The sequence below is a fragment of the Gigantopelta aegis genome, chromosome 8 (assembly GCF_016097555.1).
Source record: "Gigantopelta aegis isolate Gae_Host chromosome 8, Gae_host_genome, whole genome shotgun sequence".
In the NCBI taxonomy this organism is placed as follows: Eukaryota; Metazoa; Mollusca; class Gastropoda; order Neomphalida; family Peltospiridae; genus Gigantopelta; species Gigantopelta aegis.
In genome coordinates, this window is record NC_054706.1 from 29,673,395 (window position 1) to 29,695,063 (window position 21,669).

General features: G+C 39.8%; 1 protein-coding gene across 1 annotated transcript in view; it reads left to right on the plus strand.

Moving 5' to 3' along the window:
• LOC121380074 (phosphatidylinositol 3,4,5-trisphosphate 3-phosphatase and dual-specificity protein phosphatase PTEN-like) overlaps positions 1-17,238 on the plus strand; it is a 44,625-nt gene extending 27,387 nt beyond the window's left edge. The window contains exons 7-9 of the mRNA XM_041508823.1: positions 261-427; positions 10,279-10,464; positions 13,443-17,238. Coding sequence (XP_041364757.1) covers positions 261-427; positions 10,279-10,464; positions 13,443-13,916 — 827 coding nt within the window. The 3' untranslated portion in view covers positions 13,917-17,238. The remainder of the gene's footprint in view (positions 1-260; positions 428-10,278; positions 10,465-13,442) is intronic.
• Positions 17,239-21,669: the final 4,431 nt, after the last annotated feature.

Genomic DNA, 21,669 nt, shown 5'->3' on the forward strand with positions numbered 1-21,669 from the left:
AAATGACCCATTGACAGCAACACATTATACCCTAAAGATCTTGCCAATTTGCATATACCTTTACATTTGCATACCATTATTACTTGGGTTAAATATTCTAAATAATCACATGGGTTTATGACATGAATATCATGGGTAAGTTATAAGATAAAATATATTGTATCTCTTGTCCTTAACATTAACAAAAGGCTTACTTAAATGTCGTTGAACCTCTGAGTGTGTGGTATAAAAAGTAATACATTTGTGTTTATCTGACTCAGGTCCGTACTTTGAGGTGTACCAGATGAAGGTGAGGGTGTTGACGTCGCCGGTGTACGAGGGACTAAAGAAAGGAGATTCACACTTCAGTATGGTACTCCAACAACCTGTGATGGTAGGTGGCGACGTCAAGATTGATTTCTTCAACAAACCAAGATATGGGAAAAAGGTACATTTTTAATAATATTAGATATCACTGTTTTAAACATGTCTACCGGCCTCAGAGGTGTCGTGGTTAAGCCATCGGACATAAGGTTGGTAGGTACAGGGTTCGGTACCGGCACCCACCCAGAGCAAGTTTTAATGACTCAGTGGGTAGGTGTAAAACCACTACACCCTCTTCTCTCTCACTAATCACTAACAACTGATCCACTGTCCTGGACAGCCAGCCCAGATAGCTGAGGTGCCTGCCCAGGACAGCATGCTTGTACCTTAATTATATATAAGCACAAAAATAAGTTGAAATGAAATGAAATAAACATGTCTAATTAAAAGAAAAAAATACCAATTCATTTCAGGAATTACCATATTTTCCAGCCTATTATATGCACTGGACTATGTCCATACATAAACCGCACCTTTAAATAAGCCGCTGTTCAAAACAAAGCCACAAACGTAATTATAGTGAATTATTGTTTGTATTTAATAATAATAAAGATATCCATTCTTCAAAAATTTCAAACAATAAATCTTGAGTGTCTGGCTTTCAGTTTCATTTCACCTAAATGGGTAAGTTTCGTAAATAAAACATGTTGACAAACCCTGCTATTTTCCCGAAAATATAAACAAGAACTTGATCACGCATTGTTTATAATCTTGCATTAGTTGCAAAAAATTTAAATACATGACAATATTTTATTTGTTTAAGTATAATTACTAACCGTAAAAAAAAAAGGTACTGGTACTCACACTCGAATACATATGTTTTTCTGTAACCTAACTAGCGTGCCGTATGCAAAAATTGCATATTCAGATGCGGTCATGTCACAGTGAACCGAAACTAAGCATTGTTCTGTCGATTGTTTACAGTTTCGACATTCTTTTATAATTTTTAAAACACGGCCTTTTGTTTCAAGATATTTACATGCATATATAATGACAGGTAATATAATGAAATAAAACAAAACAGGATATGCACAAAACAGGATATGCACAAAACAGGATATGCACAAAACATTAACGCAGTATAACATGTTATGCAGCATGAGCATAAACTGAACACAGGTGTATAGTTCAGTATATTAGTTTCACAATCTAAATTAGTGATGCACCTAGTCTACAACAAACAAAATATTCACAAGAGGACTTTCCATAATTGTTGAAACAATAAAATAAAGTTTCTACACAAATGTTTATGCATGAATTAGTGGGCCAATTAGATTGGGAATGTCGACTTCTAATAAAAAATGTACAGGTACTCCGATTATGTGATCTTCGTACTGAACTTAAATTCTGATATATTAATTACATACATTACAAACAAGTAACAAACAGAGGCATTAAAGAGATCAAGAAACTGTTTTGATGCCATTGTTAAGGTCTGGCTTTTACAATTAGCCGTAAATGGCCATGACATTTCTATAGACATTACCTGTCCTCAAACAAGTGCACCTCCCCCCCACGCAAGTGGTCTGGTCCGAACATCCCAACAGCCAATGGGATGGCCTAAATTCTTCTACTGCATACTGCTCTCTAGTTCCGGTCACATGACTGTAACTTCCTTCTTTTTCTCTTTGCTAAAGGGTCTGGACGTCCTTTTGCTTGGCTCTGTTGGAGTCAACTTTTTTATAAGACCTTTGGTTTTGTATTCATGTTTGGGTGAAATGTTTTTCACCTTCGTTTTCATTAGCTTTCGTATGTTCTTTTCGCGTATTTCGCTTGACTTTCCAAGCGTTTAATTACATGAAATGTTGTTTATATTGCCGGTTGTCGTGTCGGACGCCATTTGCAAAATGGCGTCTGTGTTGACTGGCTTTGTGTTTGGGTGAAATGTTTTTCACCTTAATTTTCGTTAGCTTTCGTATGTCTTTCGCGTATTTCGCTTGACTTGCCAAGTGTTAATTACATGAAATGTTGTTATATCGCCGGTTGTCGTGTCGGACGCCATTTGCAAAATGGCGTCTTTATTTACCGACTTTGTATTTGTGTTATGGTTGGTTTTTCTTTCTTTTCACAGATTGAAAAATTACTATTATCATATCTGATAATGTTCAGGCGACTAGTTCGAGCGTGTTACGCTGCAAGAAGTTAGTGCCGGCGGCGACCCCACACGACTTATGTCCAAGGTTGTCGTGTTCGTGTGGCCTCACTTCTAGATGCGACCTTTGTGCGGGCTTGTCTGATGTCGAGTTCGCGGCTTACCTGAAGGTGGTGTCAGCGAGGACCAAGAAGGTGGAATCTTCGAGGACCAAGAAGGTGGAATCTTCGCCTTCGATTGCTGACTCCGTGGCGGAAGTGTTACGTTCAATTCTACCGACCATGCTGGAAGAAACAATGGCGTCAATGGCGACCTTACCCAAATCGGCGGGTTCGGGGTCAGGTCCGGTTCCAGTCCCCTCTTCAGGGGGTGCGGCTTCTTCAGCTCCACCGATACCTAAGACTTCGGATGACAGGCCTGCTGTCTCTACGCAGCCCTCTAGAAGCCGGTTCATTCAGATAGACGCTCCACGGATTCCAAGGCTCACCGATCTTCGGCGGGGAAGTCCTCTTCGGCGCATCGGAGCCGGGACCGTAGCCGTTCCACATGACCTGTATGGCTCCTACGGGTTCCACAGATCGTCAGCGCCAACCTTCAATTGATGTGGCTTCCAAGGCCTCCGAGGGCTAGACGGGACCATCTACGGTCCGGTTAACCGGCGGCTTCCATTACGGTACATCGATTGACCTGTGCTCGAGTTCTATGAGACTTGGTGATGAAGCGCCTGCGGCATCTGTCATTGAAGAACCCGACTCGGCGGACCATATGCCTATGAGGGATTGCTTGGCGGCCGTCTACGACATGTTGCCGTCCTTGCCACATCCAACGACGATGTGGTCATCCGCGGGACCGCCCACGGTCCGGTTCTCCGGTATCTCCATCGGGCCATGACCAGAGCGACTGGCTTGTTCACGGGTGCTACGTGACTTTCTGATGATGTATCGGTTCTTGCGGTACTGGAAGATCTGGATGCGGCGGACCACCTGTCACTGAGGGATTGTCTGGCTGTTATATCTGATATGCTACCACCGCTGGCCCATCCACCTGTTTCAGCCAAGAAGGGTCCGGTTTCGATGATCGCCATGGAGGTTCCACCGGCAGATGTCGGCATTTGATCGTTGGCTGCCACAGGCCCCCGTCGGTTTACACGGCTACTAGTAACCGGCCCTTGCGGATCGTTGTTCCAGCAAGCAGACGGAGCCCTGTAACGAACTGGAAGATTGCTGCGTCATCGGCTCACCGTTCGGTACCCTCGTCCCGTGATCGATCGAAGTGGTCCCGTGATCGATCGAAGTGGTGCAGCGTCCAGGGTTACACCGGCTCCTGACGTGACCGTCCACGGTCCGTGTTTCTGATTGCAGCCAGTACATTGGATCGAAGTGCCTGTGCCAGGTTACTGACTGATTTCCAGATGATGCGTCGGCACCTTCCGTTATAGAAGATCCGGACGCAGTGGCCCACATGGCTGTGACTGATTGTCTCCCGGCTTCGACCTATCCTTCAACGGTGTGGCGCCGGCTTTGGATGACGCTGTTTCCGGCGGGACCAGACGAAAGAAGAGTCCACACCAGTCGGCAGCTGATTCGGCGTTCAGGGTTTACACCGGCTCCTGACGGGACCGTCCACGGTCCGTGTTTCCGATTGCAGCCAGTACATTGGATCGAAGTGCCTGTGCCAGGGTACTGACTGATTTTCCAGATGATGCGTCGGCACCTTCCGTTATAGAAGATCCGGACGCAGTGACCCACATGGCTGTGACTGATTGTCTCCCGTCTTCGATCTATCCTTCAATGGTGTGGCGCCGGCTTTGGATGACGCTGTTTCCGGCGGGACCAGACGTCTTCCTGGAACTTACAGATTGGCACGTCCTGTCAATGGCTTCAGTTCAGCATACATGTACATGGCGACCATAACTCCTCATGTGCAGGATGCCAGAGGATATGCCTTGTTCCAGCCGTCGACTTTGATGTTGGTCTACCTTATATCTTCCGTGATGTCAATGTGCACTACGATTGCACACTATCGTCAACCGACTTGCCTGTGGTCTACATATGTCTCTTTGCCGTGAAGGGGTTCGACGTTACAAGCGTTCCGGGTTGGTGACGAAGACAGTCTACTGGTCCGGTCACTTGTGTTGAGATCCCGTGCACCGATGTTCGAGGAAGGTTCAGCGACATTCGGCAGATCGTTCTCTATATCCGGTGGCGATGCAAGACAGTCGCTACTTCCGCTGGTTCCGGAAGTTATCCAGTTGCCATCGCGTGGTACAGGGATCATTGCGGCTTATCAACTCACTAACGTTCACTGTTGTTACCGCCAGAGTTCGTGACCGATGCTGTCTAGATGGTCTCTGCTGCTGTTTCGCACCGGGTGGTGTGACGACCGTGGATTTTAGCCGGTTGCTGTTTTGCGTTGCTTCACTTCCAGGTATATCGGGCATGTAGCGTAGCGAGTTGCTACGCTGTCTTGGCTCTTGCCTGTATCACGGGGTCGCTGTTTCCGATGTCTTGATTCCTGAATCACTCTATTACTGTTTCATGATGTATCATTGCAAGAGTAATTTTGACGTTGGCGCAACATTTGACGCTTAGAGGTCGTGGTATCCAGTCTGTTTCTGAATCCATGCATTCAGTATAATAACGCAGATTTGCTGATCCTGTTACCAGTCGCCTTGCAGTCCAGTCCCTGTTGGTGGCTGTGGTTTACAGATGAAGCCGATCTACACATCAGCCTGTTGGAGATGTTGGCAGTTACGTCATCCTTCATTGGCGAGAGATGCCGTCAGGCGCCTCTCTCATGGTAGCCACAGACAGTACCACCACAGTGGCTTATATCAACCGTCGGGGCGGAACCCACTCCAGCAGTCTGCTGCAGTTGACTTATCGTCTCTACAAGCTGGTTGACGAGATTCCGTTGTAACTTCGGGCTCGCCATATTCCAGGGGTTTCCAATGTACTAGTCGACACACTGTCTCGGCCGTTGTCTCCACATCCGACGGAATGGATGCTCCATCCCGAAGCGTTTCGATGGGTGTGCGACAGACTTTGCACATCAAACATCGATCCTTTCGCCACACGATTCAACCATCAGCTGAGGGTTTACGTGTCTCCGGTGCCAGATCCCGAAGCTCTGGATCTCGACGCATTGGCCATAAGCTGGGAACAGATGGACGCATACGCTTTTCCTCCACCAATCCTCCTTCCAAGGGTGCTTCAGAGGTTTCAGCTGTACCATTGTCGCCTGTTACTCATTGCTCCGATGTGGCCATCCAGGATGTGGTATCCAGATCTAATACGTCTTGCCGATCCACATCCTTTATCGCTGCCAGACTGGGATCATCTGTTGCTGCATCCCACGTCAAGACTATACCATCCACATCCGCAGTTGTCCAACTGCACGCGTGGACTGTATCTCCAAGAGTTTGAGGAAGAAAGGTTTTTCTTCACCGTCTACGGCGGCCATTTTGAAATCGCACAGATCATCTACTACTGCGGCTTACAACGTCAGATGGCTTTGTCTTCACCGATGGTGTGTCCGGCAAAAAAACTCAACCCTCAGACGATTCAAATACCTCGTCTTGCTGGTTTTTTTGCTGTATCTGCGGACCACTTTACGATTGAAGGGGTCTACCATCGCTGGGTACGTTTCGGTCATCGCTACTGTTCGTGATGTCACTACTGGAACGAAGTTATTGGGTATTCCTGAGATCCATAAGATGATCAAAGGGTTTCGCCTTGAAGATCAAGTACACCGGTTTCGGGACCTGATGGGACCTGAATCTGGTGTTACGAGCGTTATCGACCGCACCTTATGAGCCGATCGAATCCTCTTCCCTGCAAGACTTGACGCGGAAGACGGTGTTTTTACTCGGTTTTGCCACGGCTGTCCGTGTCTCAGAACTCCATGCTCTTGATGTAGACTTGGTACGTTTTTCACCGAGATCGGCGTGCAGTCAACTTGGGGTTACTCATGAACTTTGTTGCAAAGAATCAGTTACCAGACCAAGCGCCTCGTTCGTATGTTGTGCAGGCCCTCTCCTCTGTCGTTGGTCCGGCGGACGTTGAGGACTTGGCGTTGTGCCCTGTCAGAGCCCTGCACCAGTACATCGAGAGGACCAGATCTTTTCGACAACATCGCAAAAGACTTTTCCTTTCCTGTAACCAGAGTCGGTTGAGGGATCTTACCAAGAACACGGTGGCCACCTGGATCCGGTCTTCTATCCTGACCGCCTATCAGAAGGAGGGTTTACCTGCTCCGTCTGCTTCTAATCCGCATGAACTCCGTGCCTTGGCTGCCACGATGTCCCTGCACTGCAACACACCCATTCAGCACATTATCACTGGTTGGTTCTGGGCTACGGACTCCATCTTCGCCAACTATTATCTGAGGGATGTCTCCACAGAAGACGTTGAGGGGTTCCATCATCTGGGTCCGGTTGTTGCTGCACAGACTCTGTTGAATACAAGCCGTCCTCGTCGCCGTTGATGTCTGTCTGATTCTGGGCTGCATACCGAGATGTCCATCGAATCGACAGATGAGGATTGCTTAGACTTTTGTTCTTTTGCACAGTTCACGTACTGGTGCCGGAACTTTTGTCTCGATAACCTTTACCCTGCACTGCATGTGGTTATTGTTTGTCGTTATTGGACTAACAGATCTTTGGTGTACTAGACAGAAAACACTCGGGGGTCTTGTTTTGTTCAATGTTCTGACGGATGCACCTCATTAGGTTGTCGCTTGTTATTGAAAAACTATAACACTTCAATACGTGAGGGTTACCTAACACCTGCATCCCTGGTGGCTACGTCTTCCCACCCTGTCAGAACCAGCATGAGATGTGGCTTCCGCCTCCTGGTCCATGTGTTCTAGGAGCCGTACCTGCCACTGCTGACGGATGCCACCATTCTGGTTGTTGTTACTAACATCACCTGCATTGGTCTGTGACGGGCATCCCTAGGATGAGGGCTTACCAAGGTTGGCCTTATTCTTCCACTAGTCAGCCTGTTTCCGGTTGGGGAGTTTTCACAAGCATCTACGGATCTCGGCACCCACCACCATCTGTTGAATGCTGCACTTGTTTGAGGACAGGTAATGTCTATAGAAATGGAGAAAACTTGAGTGTTTTCTCTTTTATAGATACATTACCTGTCCTCAAGATTCATCCCGCCCGGGCCTCCCCGCTTCCTGTTCTCCGTGCGATGTGCTCAGGGAAAAAGAAGGAAGTTACAGTCATGTGACCGGAACTAGAGAGCAGTATGCAGTAGAAGAATTTAGGCCATCCCATTGGCTGTTGGGATGTTCGGACCAGACCACTTGCGTGGGGGGGAGGTGCACTTGTTTGAGGACAGGTAATGTATCTATAAAAGAGAAAACACTCAAGTTTTCTCCATTGTAATTGTTTCGCATGACATTGTTTAGGCTGCCAGTGGATTTTTTTCTGGAGTACTGAACATTCCATGTGGGGTGTGTTTGCTTCAAACTATAACAACATTACTTTGTATAATATGAGCAAGTTACTTCATTTTAAAACATCACACAAACATATCTGATGCACTACTAACAATAAATGTTAGAGAAATCAAACTGAGAAACTTCGCGTTAGAGTCTATTTTTGACACTGTAAGTGTAACAATACACCAGTGTTGTATTGTTTCTGGCCTGACTAGACAACAAAGTTCCATTCCATTGTAATACTTCAGTCTCTGCTTAATTAATAAACAGTCGTTTGGTATGCTATATTATTGTTTTGACAATGGGAAAAAAGGTGTGGTTTATATGCACAGTGATTACCGTAAAATAGGTAAATTTTTAATAATTATTATTATTTGTGGGTTTTTTAAACAAAAACAAAAAACCCGCCACAAACATTTAACATAGAGACAAAGACATTTTTTGTATTTTGCACATTACAAACATGGATGATGATGAGATGAATGGTGAAGCCGCAGTATTTCCTTTTCGGTATGGGACTACTTGACAGGTCCGTGCTCCACGCTTGCTGTCAGTTGAGCTATCTCAGTATCACCCGAGCCCGGGGTACACAGAACCTGCAGTGCATGCTGGGTAGTCATCCCCCATGTGGGGTCATACACTCGGGAGACACACCCATAATCGCACCAGTGAAGTGGGTGAAACTCTGTGTATGTGGCCTTACACCTACCCATTAAGCCTAGCAGTGCACCCATTCTGGGTTGGAGCCAGTACTGGCATGAAAAATCCCCCATTGCCTCAGGTGGGATACGAACCAGTACCTACCAGCCAGAAGTCCGATGGCATAACCACTACACCACCGAGGCTGTTTGATAAATTTATAAACCACACCTAGCAAAACACAGTAAAAAAGTAGTGGTTTATGGGCTGAAAAATATGGTAGGTAAGCATGCACGTTTAAAAAATAAATTAATAAATTGACAATCAAAAGAAAGTATACTAATAACTTTTTTAAACTAGTAAAAATGACACAAAACACAAGTTGATGCACAGTATTTACCATCAAATGTGAACATCACAGTCCACAAACATCACTAGAGGTAAAATATGCAAATTCATATAACATCACTCAACGAAATATGGTTACACATAACTGTAACGAAATGAATGTCGTTGTTTCAGTAGTGTGTATGCCCGCTGCATGCAAGCATGCCAGCACGAACACGACGTTGGACAGAGTTTGTTAAGCATCTAAAGATGGCATCAGGTATCACCCTCCATTCCTCCCTCAGTTCCTGTATACCATCTGATTCCTATTCATTGGAGGATTGGGATGGCATCAAATTCTCTGATCAAGATGATCCCACAAATGTTCCATGGGTGACATGTCAGATGAACGGGCTGGCCATGGCAAGACATTGGTATTGTTTCTGGCTAAGAACCTTTGTACAACACGAGCTGTGTGAGGTCTTGCATTGTCCTGATGAAACAAGATCCTGGGGTGCTGTTGCATGCACAGTAACAGGATGGGGCGTAAGACCTGGTCGATGTAACGCTGTGCTGTAAGGTTTCCTTCTATAAGAAACAAGGTTTGTTTGCAGTTGACCACAGATACCATCTGAAACCATCACGCTATCACCACCAAACAGTTCGGTCTCCTGAACACAACAAAGAGCCGTTCTCTCTCTGCTGTACGTCGGTAGATCGGTGTTCTGCTGTCGAATCTGAACAGCTGGAACCTGCTTTCATCTGAAAAGAGCACACGTTGCCAGTTCTGATATTGCGAATGTTCAACTTGACATGCTCAATGCAAATGAGGAAGTTGATGTTGCGTCCCTCTTAATGGTTGACCATGCTGTCATAGTCGGTGACGTACTGCGTGACGACTGATGACATGTTCATGTACAGTCACTGCAGATGGCGTCACAGTGAGGAATCTGTTACGTAGATGTAAGATGCAGATATGGTGGTCGCCAAACCAAAAATTCTTTCACTAATGTTTTGTTTTTTTTGCAATTGGTGACACTTTGGGGAACGACAGCATGAGCCCTGAAATGGTGGGTTTTTTAAAGGTGCAGACCCTAGTTTTAACCCATAAAAATGGACACTAAGTTTGGTTAAGTTACAGACCTGTAACACATTTGGATAAATGTACAAGCGTGTATTAAAAACACCAGGATGACCAGAAACACTTCGGTTGTACGGAAATGGATTATCTAAACAATAAAATATAAGTAATGTTTGATTTCAGTAATCATAAACAGCTCTAATAGTGAAAAGTATGCCTTAGTGTTTAAAAACTAGGGTCTGTCCCGTTAATGTTAAGAAAATCCTAACTGTAAATTCGAAAAACGTGTTTTTTGTTTGCAAATATTTATTTGTATTTATTTCAGGAAAAGATGTTTCATTTTTGGTTCAATACGTTCTTTGTGCATGAAACCGAAAAAGCTGACCCTGTTAATGGAGATGCTCTCAATCCAAGCAGCTGTCGAGAATATTTGACCATGACCATTCCCAAGATGGAGCTTGACCGGGCAAATAAGGACAAATCGCACAAAGCGTACAGTCCCAACTTCAAGGTTGGTCAAATGTTTTAAAGTTACACGTTTGTTTTGTTTAATGACTACATTAGACAGTGTTTCTGCCAGAAAGAAGTTTTGGGTATGGCACTATGGAATTGAATGCAACCACAATCAGTATGGGGGGGGGAGGGGCCTTGCCCAGAAAGAAAATGGGTTACGTTTAGGGTTAAGGTTAAGAAAATCATACAGTAATGATAAAGAGTAATTAATTTTGTCGAAAGGTTAACTTAAGAAGAACACCTGCAAAATATTTTGGGTATGACGCCCATTTTATCCTGTCAGTGTTTCTGCCAGAAAGAATTTTTTTTGTATGGCGCTATGGAATTGAATGCAACCACAGTCAACAGGGGATATGGGGGACCTCCCCCAGAAAGAAAATGGGTTAAGTTTAGGGTTAGGGTTAAGAAAATCATACAGTAATGATGAGAGTAATTAATTTTGTCAAAAAGTCAACTTAAAAAAATTAAATTTTGGGTATGGCACCATACGCATTTTACCCTCTGGCAGAAACCCTGCTAGAGAACATTGATTTATTAATCATCGGCTTTTGCATGTCGAACGTTCGGTAAATGTGACATATAGTCTTAGAGAAGAAACTCGCTACATGTTCCCATTAGTAGCAATTGTTCTTTTATATGCACTATCCCAAAGACAGGATACCTCATACCATGGCCTTTGGTATACCAGTTGTGGTACACTGTTGTTGAAATGAAAAATTGCTCGGTGGGCCCACTGACAGGGATCGATCCTAGACCGACCCTGAATCAACAGAGCACTTTACCACTGGCCTATGCCCTGGCCTCTGTCAAATGGTTTATGCACCAAGGCAAATTAGTACAACCATTGAGTGCCGAATTATAATATATACTGGGGTATCAATTCAGATAAAGATTCTTTTTTAGCAGTTAATCTTCCACTGAGTGGGGTTATGCAAAATTATTTCACGGCACGAAACTCAAGTGATCAGTAAAGTACATGTATACTGGTATGACGGGTTTATTATGAGAAAAACAATTGGGAGGTTATATGTTGGGTCCGAGAATGAGTTGTTGGGTGGGGTTGGAGGAGGGAATGGAGTTTTGAAATCAATTTAAAACCAACTCATCTCCAGGAATGGAGTAAAGTTTATGTGGCTTATGGATATTTGCTGTGATTTGTACGGAAAATTGCTGTGAATATGATGTATGGTGACATATTATACACATGGATCAAAACCATATTATCCCTCCCATCCTACAAACACAAATTTTGTAACTAATTTCAGTGGTTTGATGTACCGTATATTGCCGTGTATTAGCCGACTTTTGAAGTCTAGAAACACTTTCCAAAAGAAGAGAGTCGGCTTACACACGGAGGCAACAAATTGGAGCATAAAATTCCAATCGAAAATACTCCCAACTGTGACTTATAAATTTTGATCAGACCCTTAGCCTTTCACAGATTATATAACAATAATTTGTGCACACTATAACTAAAACACCCAATCATGCAATATTATAGTTTTTTGTTCTTGAATGCATTATAAGTTTGATGAATAATAATAAAAAATTACTTGTTTTATTGTCATTTCAATGGTAAAAACTTTTTTTTCCAACTGTCTGCCATCTTTGTTTGACCTGTGCTGGGACCAGTCTTTCATATAGCAAATTTAAGATACAAAACGGTGTTTTTTCTTCAAACAAGTATTATATTTCTAATATTATTGTTTTGTTGGGAGGGTGCATTAAACTGTATAAAGTAATGCCATAAATAAATTAAGCTCATTATTAACATCACCGACTGAAAAAAACATAACATGAATTTCAGGACGATAATTACTCCCACTATTGTCACATGACCATACCATATACAGTGAACTGCAGTCCAGGACCGCATGATCTTTTGTTTCTGTGTGTGTGTGGTGGGGGATTAAACATGCCTCCATGATTTTACCTTTTGCTGTCCAGTGAATAAATTAATTACTTGTGTGCAGTGATATGTTGTTACAGCTTGAATTATTTATTTTTCTGTTATGCTTTATCACTTATAAATAGTTTTTCATGGCATAGTAGATGTTAGCATTGCCACATTGATTGCGATCGCGATTACCGTGTTTGTTAATAATTAAAGGGAAAACAAATATAATGAACAAGAAAAGCACAAGTCTATTTGTAGACAGTATTATTGAAATCGATACAACATACAGCTGGACAAAAGATGACTTCAGCTTATACACAAGGCCGATGATTTTGTACTAGATATTTAGGGTCAAACTAAGGGGTCGGCTTATCCAAGGAGTCAGCTAATACACGGCAATATACGGTAAGAAGAAAAGTAAAAGTGTTTTGGAAATAGCAAAAAAAATAATCCTATTTTTGTGTGCAATTTAGAAAACAATTGTCTCAGAAATAAATAACTTGCAGTAAAATCCATACTATGAAAAAAAGCGTTCCCTGTGGGAAGCACTATTAGTATTATTAAACAGAAGGCATTGTCAGAGCCATTGCTATGTTACTGTATCTAAAAGTTATAAAACATTATTTATTTTTCTTAACATTTCTTAACATTAACGGTATAATGTATTGTTTTAAAAATATATTATGGATGAAAATTCAAATCTGCAAATGTTAATGATTAAACTTGTTCATACCATCCTTAGTTTAAACAATATTTATTGCCGTTCAAAATCAGTAGTGTTCTGAGGATTGGCCAACAGGTGTTAGCGTATATTAAAAGCCCCTCCCAACATTTTAGAAATGAATATTTTACAAGCAATAAAAATAAAACATAATAATTATAACGTAAGTTGTTCCAAATTTACTAACAAAGAGGGGAAATAGAAGGAGGAAAAGGTAAAGAGGATCAACAGGTTATTACTGTTAACCATTTTACATTATTTAGAATTAGATGTACGTGCTTCTGTCTGGATGAGAAAAAACAACAAATTTAAGTTAGTTTAATAATGTTAATCTGGGTGTTGTTGTTTTTTTGTACAGGTAAAAGTTTATTTCATTCATCCTGAGACGAACCTGGAAAGAAGTAAAAGTGCTGATGACATGATGTGTAAAAACTGTACGTCGAAGCCGCGTTCCAACACGGAGGAGAAACTGTGGTCTGGTCACTCACCACAGATCACACACATGACGGCGAACCAGCGGCTGGCAGCCTCGTTCAGTAAACTGACTTGCAGCGACCCCTCGCTGTCCGTGAGACAGTCCAACGTATTACCTCCCGACTATTCGCCCACAACATCCAACAGACAGTCTAACCCGCTCCCTTCGGACTTGACCGTCAGAAACGGTGGTGAAGTTGTCCCAGGTCTGACGACCTCAGAAAGCGGTCGGGTGGTTTCTTTGTTGAGTGTGGAGGGCGGGTCCTTGTATCATAGCGACAACGAACCGTTCGAAGACGATCTGTCCGACACAGAATCTGATAATGAGTGGGAAGGCTGTGAGGTGACGCAAGTATGACCACAGCTCTTCTAGTTTCCGTTTTTATTCAATCTTTTATCGCTGTCAGTTGGTGGTTTTCAAACTTCAAAGGTGCACAGAGAGTGCTTGTGTGTGTGTGGGTGCGCGAGAATGTGAGATCTATTTTTAATTATCATTAACATTATTAATAACCTGAAGAATCATGGATGTATATGTCAGAAATTGCACAGAAAATGGAACACTTTTATTTTTCTCAGTAGAGGATGGGATATTTTCTTATTACCTATTAAATATCTACCAGTTCACACATGGTATGTAATGGCATCTCATTTATCTACAAAAAACCCATCTGTAATATGATAATTTTGAACTTTCTTTGAGGTCATTTGAGGATTATAAAATGGAACACTTTTATTTTTCTCAGTAGAGGATGTGATATTTTCTTATTATCTATTAAATATCTACCAGTTCACACATGGTATGTAATGGCATCTCATTTATCTACAAAAAACCCATCTGTAATATGATAATTTTGAACTTTCTTTGAGGTCATTTGAGGATTATAAAATGGAACACTTTTATTTTTCTCAGTAGAGAATGTGATATTTTCTTATTATCTATTAAATATCTACCAGTTCACACATGGTATGTAATGGCATCTCATTTATCTACAAAAAACCCATCTGTAATATGATAATTTTGAACTTTCTTTGAGGTCATTTGAGGATTATGAAATGGAACACTTTTATTTTCTCAGTAGAGGATGTTATATTTTCTTATTACCTGTAATAAAATACCTATGAAATATCCACCATTTCACACATGGTATGTAATGCAATCTCATTTACCTACTAAGAAGACATTTGTAATATGATAAGTTTGAACTTTCTTTGAGGTCATTTGAGGATTATGAAATGTGGATGTGGATATGACAGCTTAAAAAAATTTGAGCCAAAATTACAAACCTGTTTTCGTCTCTGTAACTACAATATATATTTACAATGCTTAAACACCTGTGTTTAAGAAAAACGAGCTTCGTAAATTTGGTCCGTTAATGTTTTCTGTCACAGATTTGTCCATAGGTTGGTGTTTATTCTCAGTTTTTATCACTTTGTATGATCAAATTCCATGGAGATAATGCTAATTTGAGTAAACTTTTACTAATTACAGATTTTACCAATGTGATGGATGTGATGTAAGACTTTGAATTGTCCATATAAAAATCAAGACAAACTGTTTTCTGATTATTAGTTTAAGACACACGAACCCTCAAGTAGTCAGACTGTTAAGTAAAGCAACAAACTAGTTGAAAGGTAAAACAAAATTTCCATCTGGCTACTCAAGCCAGTGTTCCATTTTCTCGTGACGTCTCCCATATGTCTTCTGTTTGGTATAGAAGAATAAAATTCCCTTTGTTATATTCCCATTCCCCTTGATGTATTTCACATGGCATCCAGTTAGCAATGCAGTGCTCGGAAGTCTCTCTTTTTTCAAACTGGATAAGTTACCAGTGTGTGCCTGTATGTTTTTTAGTGGAGTCGCACAATTACAAGATATTACACTATTTTCTCTTTTAAGAATTAAAAAAAAAGATAATTAACTAACATGGATTCTTGGGGAATCAATTGTGAATTTAAAGTAAACATATATTCATTGACTGTCCACAAAATACCTAAATTGGACATTAATTGTTATAGAAATACATGTATTGAATATTTCGAATTGAAAAATAAGGAATACATGTATTACTATTAGTTTAGAATTGTCCTATCTAGTTTTATTTAAGAATGCTACAAAGTAATGAAATGCTTGACAAAAATAGTTACATAGTGTTAGGTGGAATACAGGATATGACAGTTAATTTTGGAAATGGATTAATTGTTAAAAGAGAATGTGGAATAAGGACAGTTTTTTTTTTAATTACTTAGGCCAGTATTTTTTTTTTGCTCAAATAAAAATATTAAAAAAGTCGTATTTTTCACTTTTATTTTTTGCCGCCGACTTCCACAAATAGCTCTAAAGAAAGAAAAAATTACCATTCTATTCTATTGTGGCGCATTTCGTAAGGTAACAGTGAGAAATAACACTTATTTCGTCAATAAATATACCATTGTAGATACGAATTGTTAATTCGTCTTTAGTCGTTCTCTTTCGATCCGATTCGCTATTTCGCTCACCCCTACTGATACACCCCAAACAGGTATTTTGGGGTTTTTTTCCTTCCTCCTACCTTTGTGCACAAAAGTTCTTGTTCGTAAACCTAAAAATTAAAAAATACTGGCCTTATTGTTTTAATTTGTTTTTGGGGGAAAGGAGGGGGTAGAGATTTTTGGTGCCCAGTATATGTAAATGTTAATCTGATTTACATTGGAATTTTTGTTGTGTTGTAAAAAGAAATTTGTGTTACATATTTTTAAATTTCTATATTCACAGAATTAAATCGGTCCATCACTTTTTTTTTTTTTTTTTGAAACATCAAATTTGTAGTAATTATTTTTAATAGAACCAGTCTTTGACGTGAGGTTTTTCATTAATACCTTCATGTAATTTATGACCCCTGTACTCATCACCATTTTTTAATCAAATTTGTAGGTAATATTTTTAATTTAAGCTGAATCCTTTGGATTCTTATGATTTTAGGTCTTCGGAAAACACATTTTGTTGTTGAGATTTCCCGATATTATTTCAGAAAGCATTATAGAAGGAAAGTGATGTTTATTACAGTATGTGTTTTCACAGTAGTTATTAAAACATACGTAGAGGCTTTTAGAATTTGTAGACCTAAGTTCTGGTAAAATGGTTTCTGATTTTAATTTTTATCTGCAGTACACAAAGAGCATTTGTTGGTTTGAGAAAATGAAATCAAGTTTGACATACATGTATGTTCGAAGTTCAGGTTTATGACAAGCATAATTATGTGTGTTTGCATCCAGGTGGAAACAAACGCAAAAGAACAACACAAGCATTTTTAATTAACTGGGTTATGTCTAGCACCAATAGTGACTCGTATAACGTTTCTCATACTTTGCAGAGGGTACAAAATCACCATCTAGCCACTGTTATACGGGTTCTACCTCGCACTAAATTTGGATTAGGCACATACTTTTACATGGATTAAATAGATTTTTCAAAATAGGAAAACAGCATAGACATATTTTGACTTCCTGGCTGGTGCTAAATAACAGAGTCTAGATGCTTGTTATTTTGTGACTTCAGTTTACAGAGCTCATTATTCATCTAACGTGTATTTAAAAAAAAAAAAAAACATTAAAAGAAATACGGAAATGTGTTTATTTTAAAAAGTACTGGATGAGCAGTTGAAATGAAGGTGCATATATATTAAAAAACCAGATTTAACAAATTCGCTGCATTGTTGTATGTACGGTTGGATTTCTGTATCCATTTTGTTAGGGCTGGCTAAATATACTGTAGATTTAATCTTTAACCTGACAGATTGACAGCTAAAATGAATATACAAATATACAAGTAGCTTCATGAGTTTTTTTGTTATGACATTCTGATAATGGTTGTTATTTCATGTGTACAGAATATTTAAGATTGCCAAATTTTACTTGCATAGACCTCGGAATTAACTTATTTAATGCTCCAGTGACCCCGAACACTTAAATGTTAATCTGACCGTACCAGATCTGACCCAGTAGACCTAACCTGAATTGATGCGGATAAACTGGCCTCGGTGGTGTCGTGGTTAGGCCATCGAACATAAGACTGGTAGGTACTGGGTTCGCAGCCCAGTACCGTCTCCCACCCAGAGCAAATAAATTTTAACGACTCAGTGGGTAGGTGTAAGACCACTACACCCTCTTCTCTCTCACTAACCACTAACAACTAACCCACTGTTCTGAACAGACAGCCCAGATAGCTGAGGTGTGTGCCCAGGACAGCATGCTTGAACCTTAATTGGATATGAGCATGAACATAATTTAAAAGAAAGAAAGATGCAGATAAATGTGGTAGTGAAGTAGTTAACAATCTGGGCCCCGTTTTACGAAGCGATCTTAGCACTAAGATCACCTTAAGTGCATACGGTAGCAGTGCATTTAAGGTGATCTTATCACTATGATCGCTTCGTAAAACGGGGTCCAGCTCATGTTGTTATATAATAAGAGAATACAGGTATAGTCGTCACAAAGTTTATTTTAGTCCTGGAATTTTTATAATTGAGGGTGGGGGGTGGGGGACAGTGTGGAAAGATCATATACATGTAATGTGCTTTACTTTTTATATATCGTTTTGTTTTAAACTGGGGTAAGTACATGTATTTTATTACCATATTTCTGCTATAATTTTACACAGTATTTCATCTTGTTGGAAAAGAAAAATGAACATTTCCATCCCAATTCAAAACAATTAATGCGGGGAGGGGGGCAAGATAAAAAAAAAAAATCCCTACTAAAGTTAATCTTTGTGCCAAATTTATTTTCAATATATTTTTAATTTAATTGTAGTATAAAGTTTGATATGTGGCAGGTTGTAGGATCAATCTTGACCAGTGGACTGTACAGACTTCTTTTTTTTCCCATATAAATATTAGGAGCACTCTAGAACTAATACAGTGGCCATTGTATACGAGTCCTTCTTTGAAAATAGTACCTTTTTTACTCCCAGACACTTTGATATGATAGTTGAATCCACAAATAATCAGACAATAATTTTGTCTCGATTCCCTCTAAAATATTTCCTGGATACAAATGAAACAGGAAACAAATTATATATCCTTGGGACACACAACAAAAATATTTTAGCAAATTTCTAAAATAATTAGGACGAAAATTGGGACATTAAAAATGACAATTGTTCTAATGTTATTTATCTTTAAAATATAAGAACTAAATGTGCCCAAACATTAATGAAAATAAAGAATAGATATTAAAATTGATGATTATGTTGATTTTTTGCATTGCATCTGGGCGAGTTTTGATTAACTCTTCAATCCATGTCAGGGTTCCTTATTTATCCAGTGGTGTCCACTTCAAGTTACACAACCGGCCTTGGTGGCGTCATGGTTAGCCCATCGGTCTACAGGCTGGTAGGTACTGGGTTCGGATCCCAGTCGAGGCATGGGATTTTTAATCCAGATACCGACTCCAAACCCTGAGTGAGTGCTCCGCAAGGCTCAGTTGGTAGGTGTAAACCACTTGCACTGACCAGTGATCCATAACTGGTTCAGCAAAGGCCATGGTTTGTGCTATCCTGCCTGTGGGAAGCACAAATAAAAGATCCCTTGCTGTTAATCGGAAAGAGTAGCCCATGTAGTGGCGACAGCGGGTTTTCTCTCAAACTCTGTGTGGTCCTTACCCATATGTCTGACGCCATATAACTGTAAATAAAATGTGTTGAGTGCGTCATTAAATAAAACATTTCTTTCAAGTTACACATGTACATAAGAAACTAGACAGTTTTAGCACAAGTAAGTAGGAATTAATAAAATATTTTGCTACCTATTTCATTTGGTTGAAGCACAACGATGTGTATATTAATATATATGTTCTTGTCTAGATGCTCTCCATAGAAAGAAAAAAACTATTTTAAAAACACATTTTAATTAGCTTTGTCACACTTATCAATGTTTATCTATGTCAGCCTGAACAGCACGATTACAGAACTTGTAGCAAACTCGTGACCGGGTGACCTTAATTATACTAAAAACAGTCAGTGTTATGGTCTAGTGCTTACAGGTATATCATACTTAAAGGAACAGACCCTAGTTTTTAAACACTACGGCATATTTTTCACCTAGAGCCTAGTTTCAGCTGGTAAAAATGCACACCAAGTTTGGCTGATTTACAAACCTGCAATAAATTTGAAAACAAAGTCTGTGACGTTGAAATACCCTTATAAATAGACTAAAACGCGACTCCATAAAAGTTACTTCTCAGATGCACCCGTGTGTTTTTAAAAATATGAAAAATGCATTTTGTAGTATTCGAAACACCAGGATGACCACAAACACTTTGGTTGTACAGAAATGGAAAATCTAAACAATAAAATATAAGTAAAGTTTTATTTCAGTGATTATAAATGGCTCTTATAGTGAAAAATATGCTGTAGTGTTTAAAAACTAGGGTATGTCTCTTTAAGGTACCATTTTCAAAGAAGGACCCATGTATGTATATGAAAACACTGCTTTTTGTGATGTGGGTTTTTTTTAGTCGGGGGAGAGGTTGGGTGGAGGTGGGATAAGGGAGTGTGTGTCTCTTTTTATTATGCCCAGTAGAGAATCATTCGGTTGTTAAACAATTCCAGTTTACTAACACAAGAAAACATTGTAAATTACTGTCAGTATTGGCTGTAATTTACTCCTGTTGACACCATTTTGAATTCTATGAGTCACACCGATCTCAAATTATCTTGAGTACATGTGTGCATCCATATAAATGTTTTGAACTGTGTAGTCTGAAGGATGTAGACATTTTTAGACTAGTTGAAATTGTAGAATAAATATGGTAAGTTCTGCACTTAGTCATTGTGTGATTGTATGGTGCAACTATTTACCAACCAAAGTTTTTTTATTTTGTAGATATTTCTGCGTTTGTATAACAATTGATAAATATATATATATTATATATATATGTAACTAAATCAACATATCTTGGTTCATGCATGAATGAATAAATACATGTACCTCATGTCAACACCACATTGTTATCCAATTTTCAGATTAAGTGTCCACCATCTGCTTTTAATGTTTATTATTGTTTTCCTTTTTTAAATTCTCTCTCTCTCTCTCTCTCTCTCTCTCTCTCTCTCTCTCTCTCTCTCTCTCTCTCCTTCCATATGTCCCCTTTTCACTATTTTCTTAGTACCCTCCATTACCCTAAGTATTGTCTCAACTATGTGACAGCCTTGTGTATATTTAAATATATATTGTTTTGACAGAATGTTTTGTATAGCTTATTAAATGTTTTGTATACATGTAGTTTGTAACAAATGAGTATATTTTGTTGTTTTAGAATATTAAGTTTCGAAGAAAGACTACTTTTGTACAAGTTTTTTCTTCTTCTATTACTGTTATTGTTACTGCATACCTTAAGAATATTGTGAATACATTTAACACTAATCATGTTCTTGAATTTCGTGTATGTAACTTGTCATTGTTATCAAGATTTATGCAAGTGAGGCACCAAATAATAAATTATACTCATTATTAATGTAATACTATACTTTGAAACAAAAACAAAATTTAGAAAATACCTCCACTGTTCATAATTATTAATATTTTTTGCTTCTGGCAGCCTGACTGATGTGGAAAATCTGATAATTCTAGTCTGCTTTATCAATGATAGATCAATGGCTGTGGTATGTATTGTCCTGTCTAGCACAAATAAAAGATCTCTTACTGTTAAGCCTATATCACATTAGACGACACGACTCAACTTGTCAGTCACATCGTGAGAGCCACGTCCCATTCACAATATGCAGTGACCGTTGTCTCCGACCAAACATGTTCGGTCATGTCAAATGCTGTCAGGCCACGTCGCAGACTGTTTTTATTCAGTACACACTACAACGCGACTCAGCTCGACAGTTGAGTTGTGTCCCATCATATAATGTGCTTTAACGGGAAAGAGCCAACAATGGGTTTCTCATTTATCACTAGATCACGTGTCGTAGTTACTATGGGCAAGTGAAGGTGTCCATTATTATGTACCTTTGTTTAACACCTAATATCTGCAATATCTTGCATGCTGAGGTGTTTTTAAACATTAATTCATTCATTCACTGTGTTCATATCAAAGGTCATGGTATGTGCTGTCCTGTCTGTGGGAAC